At 37.3% G+C, this 10,541-nt stretch overlaps 1 protein-coding gene across 1 annotated transcript; it reads right to left on the reverse strand.

Annotated features, from left to right (window-relative positions):
- Positions 1 to 758: 758 nt before the first annotated feature.
- myl4 (myosin, light chain 4, alkali; atrial, embryonic) lies at positions 759 to 3,672 on the reverse strand. Its single transcript, XM_043235286.1, has 7 exons — positions 3,517 to 3,672; positions 2,459 to 2,486; positions 2,209 to 2,358; positions 1,954 to 2,127; positions 1,669 to 1,746; positions 1,539 to 1,580; positions 759 to 1,426 (listed from the first exon to the last, which is right to left on the reverse strand). The coding sequence occupies exons 1-6, from the start codon at positions 3,607 to 3,609 to the stop codon at positions 1,552 to 1,554; spliced, it is 552 nt and encodes a 183-aa protein (XP_043091221.1). The 5' UTR covers positions 3,610 to 3,672; the 3' UTR covers positions 759 to 1,426; positions 1,539 to 1,551.
- Between the last annotated feature and the right edge of the window lie 6,869 nt (positions 3,673 to 10,541).

Raw genomic sequence — 10,541 nt, forward strand, 5'->3', positions numbered from 1 at the left:
TGCTCTGCTTCGGCGTTTCTCAATCCTGCAGAACACAGCTGAAGCTAATGTGCTATTTGTGAGTCATTGTGTTGAAAAATCAAAGGAGATGCTTGCGCCTAACAATAAGGGAGACAAACGACAGCTTCTCCGTTGCCATGAGCCACAAGGACACACTGGAAAAACACAATAGCCTTTGAATGGAAAGCTGTTGTGATCTGTAAATTAACACTCGCCAGCTGTGGACCCACACAAGTCTCTCTAATAGAGCTTCCTGTAACGTAATCGTCTGTGTGTATACACAAATGATGGATAACTTTATTCAACCAGCCTCTCTGGAATGGGCTACCCTGATTCTGATTGGACAATCAAGTGGTCAGATATGCCTAATAATGGTCACGCTGTATAATATAAAGTTGGCATACCAGAAACGGAATCTAAATTCAGGTCTCTATTATCACACCAGCGACCGATGTGAAAATGACCTTTGCCCCCTGTAGTTAAAATGTCTTGTTGCTATAGGGCATTTATTTTATTTTGTGCACTCTCATGAAAACAGGTATTGCTGTATCTTTTCAAAAGATAGCATATGTGCACTTTAGGTACTATTGTGTATCTTTTAGGTACCAGTATGGAGTTTATAGATGTTAATATGTATCATCTAAAGAGGTACTAAGCCATCAACAGCTTTTTTTTTTTTTGAGGGCATGTAATGGACAACTTTTTAGTGGTTTTAGAATAACATACGAGTCAAAAGTCTAAAATAGTTTGTGCTCAAATCAATATTTTAATCTTTATTTCTGTAATAACATAGGATAAAGTGAGAAAATGCACAGTTAGTCATTCACCGATGTAAAATAAACCTTTTCATGAAACGGTTTGACAGTGCACTTAGACATTCTACTAAGTACTAAGTAACTACATGTCCACTAATTCTCATCAACTTGTAACTACATGACTCTACTAAGTAGACTGTTAGGGTAACTTTAGGTTTAGTAAACTAAGTTGACTGTTAATCTGTATGTTGTATGTAGTGGACCCATCAAATTAATGTCCACTAATACTCTAATGACGGCTAGTTGACATGTATTTCGCAAGGTTACTGTTGGAATGTCTAAGTGGACTATCCAAATAAAGTGTTACTAAACAAACATCTGAGCATCTATAGTGTGGAAAGTCCGGAAACTACAATAATAATCACGCAAAGTCAATGAGGAAAAAAACTTTAATGTTACAGACATTCAGTAGCTAACAAATGCATTGGACGTCAATTAATTACATTTTAACATATGCTTTTGGGGGTTGCTCCTTGCATAGTAATACAAAATAATTGCTTAGTTTGATGTTATGGAACAAAACAACGTCATACAGGAAAAGTAGTTCAAGGGCATTAGAGAGAGCAGAGCTGGGCTGAAGGACTGTTGATAACTGCAGAGGACAGTAGTGCCTAAAAGCAAAATGTGAGACAATGAGATTAAATTATGATGTCCTTTCTCCATCTATATCCTAATTGGAAAACTTAAGTATCAAAAATCATTGCATTTAAAATTTATAATCACCTAGCTCTTTCATTTATCCTGCCATGATGTGTTTAACAAACGCTGTGGGAGAAAAGCATAAAAACGCTTAAATTATAGATTAATATATAGAATATAGCTTTAACTTTTTTAATTGGGAAAATGGTGACACCTTCATAGTTGACACAGCCGTTTCCATCTTCCTGTCCTGCCATCAGCTGTTCTACCTCTGATTCTGTCATTTTCTCACCTGCAGGCAAGACATGTGATACTCGGTGCTTGTTTCTGGCAGCGTTAATCTCAAGGTACGGTAAATATGTAAATCCAAAAGTCAAGCAGATTTTTTTTAAGATGCTTACGTTCCAATAAATCTCTTCTTAATTTAACAAAGCACTCATTGGGTTTGTTAGCAATACTGTATCATGGTGTAAGAGCTGTTGCGTAGCAGGGTTGTTACCTAACGTTGAAAGTACATGGCGAAGTTCGGCGCCCATTACCGTGCCATTCCCTTCTTTGTCAAACACCCGCAGGCCCTCAACAAAGTCCTCAAAGGTGCCTTGATCTTTGGACCTGGACACGTGTTGGAACATTGGCAGGAAAGTCTCGAAGTCAATCAACGTGGTGTTCATTTCTACAAAAAAATGGATATTAGAGAACATTAAAAATGTACTGATCATTTATTCTGCTGTCAAGCACAGTGTATTCCTCTCACCCTCAGGTTTGGGTTTGCCAAGCACTTTGAGCACCTCTGCATTGGTAGGATTCTGACCCAGCGCCCTCATGACATCCCCACACTGGGCGTAAGTGATCTTCATCTCACCAGAAGTAGTTCTGTCGAACAGCATGAAGGCCTCTTTAAATTCTGTGTGGATACGGCATTGATATAGTATTAAATGAGGAAGAGGTATGAAAAATGCTTCAATATTTTCAATTAAGGGCTGCTTGGTTTCGGAAGTGCTTACCTTCAATCTGATCTGCCGTAAACTCAATCTGGGTGGGAAGAAATTAGGCGACTACTATAAACAACTCGACCGGTTAAAGACTATATCATATAATAGGCACAACCGCAATGGAAATAAAGCTTTCTGGGGTCATTCAACAAAAGTCAGCTGCTCCTCAACCATTTAGACTAAGAATAACAATCGTCTGTTCTAGGACCAGAGGGAATTCAAGGTTGTAGACCACATGGAAGCTCATTTATACTGACCTCAGACGAGCTTCAATTGTCCCATATCTGACCGTCAGGTTAGTTAAAGTTGCATATGTGGTCTCAAATCAATATAAAGCCTTCACATACAGTATGTACTCAACTGATACAGTTTGTGTGAAACCTCTTAACCTTACCTAATAGATTTGAAACATGTTGTTCAGGGCAAATAATGTCACATGCTTTAATAAGGTTAAAGACCAGTGAATATACAAATCTGACTCAACAAAGCTGAAGGTGGGACTTCTTAGCCCTGTTAAAGCTTATTTCTTCCACAGAATAAAAATAACATTTTATCTTAAACTTGGAGGTTTATATCTCACGATTCAGACTTATTCTCTGATTTTCGAATAGCAATTTATAAACATGCAATTCGAATGATAACATACTGCGTACAGAATTACACGTGTATGCAGTCAGGTGTCTAATAATGTGGGGAGAAACTTCAATTATCGAAAAACATGACCTGTGAGATGTACACTATGAGTTCCATGAAAAGAAAAAAAAATCAATTGGAGATATAAACAGTTCAGATATAGTCAGATTCTAGAATAAAAGTTTGAATTGTGCAATATAAACTCAGCTTTCATATCGACTAGTCCTTATAAATACATATAAGTCCATATAAAATCTAAGATAGATAAAAAAAAAGCTGCTTATGTTATGAGCAACACAAGATAATCTAATCAAATGTTTACAATTAAGCTCTGCCATTTTTTTTGTTGCTTTGTTTCTGCTCACCATGATGGTCTAAAACTGATCAGCTAGGAATATAGCCATACCAACAAAGTACTTCACAATAAGTGTACTTACCTTTATACTTTTTGGGTCAAACTGAGGCTCCTTGGGTTTCTCTGGTTCAGGAGGAGGAGCTAGCTTTTTCGGTTCAGCTTTTTTAGGAGCCATTCTTCCACCAAGATGGTGAGCAAGAGGATGTGAGATGGGGAATAGGAATGAAAATGACCTTTGAGAGGCTTTATACCCTCCTCAACGCTCCCCAGCTGCATCGGCAGGGTTGGTCCATCCAATTATCACCCTTCAAACAAAGACAGAAAGCCAAACCAGTGAGATGGTTTGCACATGACGGGTTTAGCATGTTAACGCTGATGAGAACCAGTACAATGCCTTCATAACTGCTTTGAACTCAGCCAATATTCATAATTTCTAGTTTTTAATGATGCTCTACTCAATAACCAACTAGTCATTGTTTTTGCAAAGCAAGTTTGCCTCTAATTTCTAGAAAGATCTTGGGAGCGCAGGCAGCTCCTGGGTTCAGGCATATTATTGAGGAAACTGGAGTTCCCAGTTTGACTCGTGTACATTGTTTACATGTTTAACGAAAGTCATTTACTCATCACATCTTCATCACCTCTAACAGTTACAAACAAAACAAAAAAAACTGGTTTCTCAAACACTCCCCCTGCTGGTTACTCTGCATATTAATCTACAATTAACTTCAAATCTTGCACACTTCACATGTAGTTCACAAGAATACAATTAAAATAGTTTGTTAAATAGTAAAACAGCATTGTCTCCTGGTTGTCTCCTGAGTTTCATCAGACAGACCCCATTCTGTCTTTGTGAGTTTTAAGAGAATAATACACCTTATTTTTTCTATGAACAGTAACTGCTGGATATTATTTTCTTAACGCCCCGGGGTTCTGTTGTTCTGGTGCCTGGAGCAGACTGAACCTCCTGAAGAAATAAAATATGAACAATACAATTCTGTGTGTAAATATACACTGCTGTACTGGGATTTATTTCTGTAATGGCAAAGCTGGATTTTCAGCATCTTTACTACAGTCTTCAGTGTCACATTCTAATATGGTAATTTTCTGCTCAAGACACATGTCTTATTATAATAACTATATAATGCCTCATTGAAACTTTTAAATATCTAACTGATGTAGCGTGCATATAATACCACAGAATGCAGGAACCACTTTCTGCCCTGCAGCTCAGTCTGAACCTCACCTTTCAGATTCTCAGTCTATAATATATTATCGGTCGATGCCGCATCTGTCAGTTCTGGTGTAAAACCCACAAGCCTTTATTGAATCCCATAACAACAGGGGTGATGTAAACCCCTATAAGTCATCTATTATCTGCTTGCATCTGGACAGTGCTGTGAATCCTTCTGCTGCTGTGATTTCATCTCGTCCTCTGTGAGACGTCCACCTCCGGACACAGAGAGGCAGGGCTGCTGGGAGAGTCTGGTTTCATCTAGTAAAGCCCACATGAACGCTCACTGACGGTGTGGGAGGAGAGATGCGCTTTCTGTATATATATATGTATGCACGCATATTGCAAGTTATGTTGCTTCATTGGTTTGAGAACTTTGTATAACTCAAGCAGCCTGACATATTGATTGTATATCATACCATCATGAGAAATTCAATAAACTGTTGTTGTAATAAAGTTATGGTTAAAGGAATGAAAAAAAACAAACAGCTTTTACTCACCCACAGGCCATCCAAGATGTAGTTTTTTGCATAACAGGTTTGGAGAAAGTTAAGCCGTTAATTGTTCATCAGTGGATCCTCTGCAGTGAATGGGTGCCGTCAGAACAAGAGTAAAAACAGCTGATAAAACATCACAAATCATGTATATAACTAGTATATTGGATTATTGTGATGTTTTCCTGCAGATGACCCATCGGTGAGTAGGTGATGTAATGCAAAAATTCTCTAAGTCTCTTCTGATAATTTTCAGATCATTTCAGATAATTTTCTCTTTCTCATAATTTACAGACATCACTTATTTACAAATTGCTACCTTTTCAGCTACCTATAGTCTTTCTGTTTATGCTCCAATCGAGGGTGAACGCTGAAATTGACATAAATTTAAAAAGCTCTGTTTTCTCTATCTCTGTCTCTATCTATCAACATATTACTAAACACACAGTTGCTATTATTATTAATAATAATAATATTTTAAATAGGTCACGGGCTGTTTCAGTACAGAGAGTAAATAAGATGCTGATCTGTCACATTCAGTTTAGTGTAATTCTTGATAACACTCTCACTATTAGAAACCTCAGGGCAGGAATGTTAAGGCAAGTTGGAGCTTAGCTCTCCTCCAGGTTCGGACAGTCCTGTTTTAGGCTTTAATGCTCTGTTGATCAATTGAATGTATTACTACAAATGACCAGTAGGTTGAGCCAATGTGCTGCTAGAATGAGATGAAGTAACAGGTGTTGAGGCAGGTGGATTGACAACTTCTGTCTGGAAGGGAGTTCAAGCTCAAGTCTGTTAGTCATGCCTGAAAATACACATTTCCTTTAGATACATTATCAGTCCAACCAATCAGAACACTGGACACAGAACACACTTAACTATTCTATCCTATCCCTTTATTATATTATATTATATTATATTATATTATATTATATTATATTATATTATATTATATTATGTTATATTATATTATATTATGTTATATTGTTTGTTATATGTGTCATTGCAGCATTTACAGTAAAATAGCACTGACTTGTGTTTGACCTCCTAACCAATATTAAATTAACGCTGGATAGCAATCCATCATGTCACAGACTACTTGATGTCTCTCATCCATTACTGAGTTTTCATTGTGAATTACAACTCTGAATGCCGTATTGTTGTGTATGGTGTAGCTTATTCTTCCACAAAGCCTGTTTGTATCTGCAAAGTCCCGGACCAGATTTATCCTCTTCCAAAAATCCACTGGAAATACACACACAAGTCCAAATGAAGAGAGAGAACAGTGGATCTGGTCATAGGCATGAATGCTGTCTATTCAGTCTATTTCCTGTTTTCATCTTCAGATATTCAAATACATGACTTAATACAGTTCCTCATAGAACATTGCGAACTATATGAAAAATGTGCTTTCTAAGAACCGCTTGGAGCACAAGTGAACAGAACTGCTATTCACTGAAAGACAAACGTGTGCTATATATATTATATAAGTAATTATATTAAAGTATTTGTCTTATGTATGTAACATTTTGAATAAGACCCGTAGCGATTAATAACTGTTTGATCAAAATGATTCATTTTGCCTTTACCTTTTTTTATATATATATAGATAATCAAAATATAAAGATAAATAAAGAAATAATCAAGCCCAGCCCAGTTAACAAAAAGTAAAGTAAAAGAAACATGATTCACTGCTTTCCATGAAAACAAAAAATTAAGTGCAAATAGATACTTTTTTATGGAACAACACAGTATTGTGATGCATTGCTTTTAAAAGTAACTTTACCCAACACTAAAATCTTGAATCTGTCATTTGTAAGTCACAGCGGATGGTGACAGGTCAGTGATTTTGTTTCACGTAGGCCATAAGTGATTCACTGAATCAGTCACTCGACCGATTCGTTAAATGTCAAGTCTTTCGGTGATGACCAAATTAAAATGTGCGTGTCTACATGTTTACTAACGGCTTAGAGAAGTGTGTATTTGTTTAGTTCACTTATGAGTTTAAATTCAAAACACAAACTCATTCAGTGAAGGGGGCGTACTCGTTCATGTCTGTTCAACCAATAAACGGTTCTTCAAAATCAAGTTAGTTGGAAAACAACACTAAGATATCGACTATTGGCGGCGGCCGCAAATCTCGAAGCATTTCTCTGCAAAATTAATATCTGTATATATAATCAGATTAGCGCAAGGAATGTGGTATAGCCTATATGTGTATATAAACACCTTTCTATAAATACATAGGCTGCATAATGTCAGGTCATGGTGATGTTGCAATCATTTGGTATGGCGCAGATGGCCTTGATGTATAAACAAATTAAAAACTTCAACGCAGCTCTTTAACGTTCACACACATACGGAACCTTTAATTAGTTCTGAGACGCTCTGGATCATGCTGAACATCCACCAAACGTAAGTGCCAATTACAAACTTGTTCACTCCCGTCAGCACGTTAAGGTACAGTGAACGTGACTGCACGTTACCCACGAACATTACCGTGGTATGCGAAATTGACCGCGAAGTGTTCGTAATCGGATTTTTGTCCCCCAGGAGTGTGAGGGTTGTGGGAAGTTGGCAGAGTGTCGCAAGTTTAAGGCGAAGTGATGATCCTACCTGAGGCGTTTCTCAGGTTTCATGCAAGACACCCGTGCGTAAGCGACAGCTGCCCGGAGCCTGGACTTTCTCCCAGACCAGCAAAAGTTTCGCCGTGGATTTGAACGAACACTAACCCTCGGACCTAGGATACGAGGAAAACCCCTTTTTCTTGCTGAGAAAGGTAAAAAACATATATGTATATTTCGGTGGTCATCGTGTACTGGCAACATATTTTAATGGACTGGTTAAAAGCACTCTCAATCTTGTTAGTGTTGAATAACTTGGCATTGAGGTTTGAACTTCATAGTTGCGTTGTGCTTTTATGCAACAGACCTGAATAAGTTTTTTTTTTGGAATATTCTACTGGCGAGAAACGTGACCTATACCTGTCAGGAGATCACCTTTTTGTCTTTTAGAAAACTTCAAAAGTATATTTGTGGTTTGTCGATTTGAATATGTCATAAATTTGGGGTTGCTGTGATTATTTTTATCTCATATTCTATCATAGTTTAGAAAAATCCACCTGCTGAGCCCATTTATTGGTTGTAATAAGGGCTATTTAAGGCAGTGTTAATATTTTTACACTTTCAATGCTTGACCTATACAACTCCAGTTGTAAGATCTACCTTATATACATGAGTTATTTTATAGAAAATAATTAATGGAGAAATTCTGATTATTTTTTACTGATTGCAATGGAGAAGTCACAGTAACAGTTTCTCTAAACGCTGCATGCCTGGTTCTGTTTTGATTAAGTGTCTGTGTCTAGCTTTATTGATTTTTTTCCTCTTAAAGATGATGTTCACAAAAGAAATGTTTGCATTCAGGTTCATTGGAGTTTTCTTATAGAAGTCTATTAATATACTAATAAAGCCTAAAATCGGTTATCAGGAGTTTCAGCTGTTCCTACAGTCTTTTATTATGCTTTGCCACAGCTTTGCTTCACTATGTGGCTATAGTGAAAAACAGGCCGTTGTAATCCTGAAGATGCTTCTTTCTTTGCTCTCAGAGTAACATGTTAACTCTGAGAGGAACTGAGGAACTTAGTGTGCGTTTCATCACAGGGCCCCAAGCAACATTCCTTGCTGTCCCCCCGGATGGCGGCCCTTCTCGCGGGGCGCCATGTCACTTAGCCTATTTAGTGATGTTTCACGTCTTGTTGTTTGTGGTTGTGCTTAGCGTGAATGTTACTGTGAAATACTGAGCACAGTCAGTTGAGGTGAGAGGAAATAGTGGCTTTGGCAGATGTGTATCAGGTTTGAATCGGGAACTTTAAATGAGAACGCATAGGGGCGAAGGCTGATTAGTATCACAGAGGTTTTCATGTATAAGATCATGTCTTCATTTGTGCAGTGATAGTTTAGTGTATAAATCTGCGCTGATCTGAATTTTGATGATTCGAGGGTTGAGAAGAGACAGGAATGTCATTTTCTTTATAATACCTTTATAATACCTGATATCCTCCTTATTCCTGAGTGCAGATGCAAGCTTATGTGCGAGACTTCTGGTTGATTAGATGCTATAGAGAAACAACGAGATGAGTAACGTGTAGGAAAATAAGATGGATACCAGAATTTAAAAAATCAGTTTACACTTTAATTTAAGGTGTGCTTGTTACAGTGTAATTATACACTTAAGTGCTGAGTACTATTAATTATCTACATGCACTTATATGGTTAGGTTTGGGATTAGGGTTGGGTTTATTGGAATCCTTACACATACGTAATTTATTTTTATTATGATAGTAATAACGTGTAACAAGGACAGCTTAAAATAAGAATGCATTCAGTTGATCAAAAGTGACAGTACTTTTACGTTGTTGAAAAATGTACTTATATAAAAAAAATTCTGAAGGATCACGTGACGCTGAAGACTGGAGTAACGATGCTGAAACTGTAGATTTGCCATCACAGGAATAAATTATAGTTGAAAGTATTATAAAAGTAGAAAAATATTTTTATTATATTTCACTATATTACAATTTTTACTGTATTTTTGATTGAATAAATGCAGCCTTAATAAACATAAGAGATTTTAAAGAAGTCATTTATGCTCATTGCGCTCATTGAGGCTGCATTTATTCTTAAATGGTACTTCTGAACTGACTGTATATATTGAGGGGTATATATTGATATCAGATGTCCATATATATATATCAGATGAAAGCTGAGAGCATCCTCCAGATGTGATAAATCTTCAGACAACATACAAATTAAGCAATGTATCACACAGGGATTTGCGATTCTTCAAGTATACTTTACAATGGCTTTATTTCGTTTTCAGTGGATAAACTGACAGCGGGCAGCATATGTTACAGTGATTTAACCACGGTCCGGAGATGATGTTGGCAGGACGCTAAGCAGAGCGTAGGCTGTTTACCTTTGCTAGGCAACTTGGTGCATGGATATAGAATTCATCTTTTATAGGCAAGCTTTATTTTTGGAGACACTTTTAGATGTTTTAACTCCTGACGAGACACTTATGCGCATGAGCTATCTCATCCTACCCTTAGATAAGACACTGAGATTCAGATTCAAATTTCGGATACACTGCATGGCTGAGACTGTTTCATGTCACTGCAGGATGTCTATGTGGCAGGAGTTCCCTTTGATCTGGCCATTAGAGCCGACATTCTGTCTCCCCTTCCGTCTCTCAGCATAGATATTCACCTCCAGAGACATCCGGCTCTCTGGACTATGTTTACAGACATGCTGAACTCAGATGGTCTAGTTTACATGTGTGAAAGTGTGTGTCCATTCAAGCATATAAGCATCTGTTTATACA

Source organism: Puntigrus tetrazona, chromosome 3 (genome assembly GCF_018831695.1).
Source record: "Puntigrus tetrazona isolate hp1 chromosome 3, ASM1883169v1, whole genome shotgun sequence".
NCBI classification, from domain to species: Eukaryota; Metazoa; Chordata; class Actinopteri; order Cypriniformes; family Cyprinidae; genus Puntigrus; species Puntigrus tetrazona.

Coding starts and splice junctions, on each gene's coding strand:
- myl4 (XM_043235286.1), bottom strand. CDS start 3,609: ATGGCTCCTAAAAAAGCTGAACCGAAAAAGCTAGCTCCTCCTCCTGAA. Junction 2,359..2,458: donor TACGGCAGATCAGATTGAAG/GTAAGCACTTCC, acceptor GTATCCACACAG/AATTTAAAGAGGCCTTCATG. Junction 2,128..2,208: donor TGGCAAACCCAAACCTGAGG/GTGAGAGGAATA, acceptor ATTTTTTTGTAG/AAATGAACACCACGTTGATT.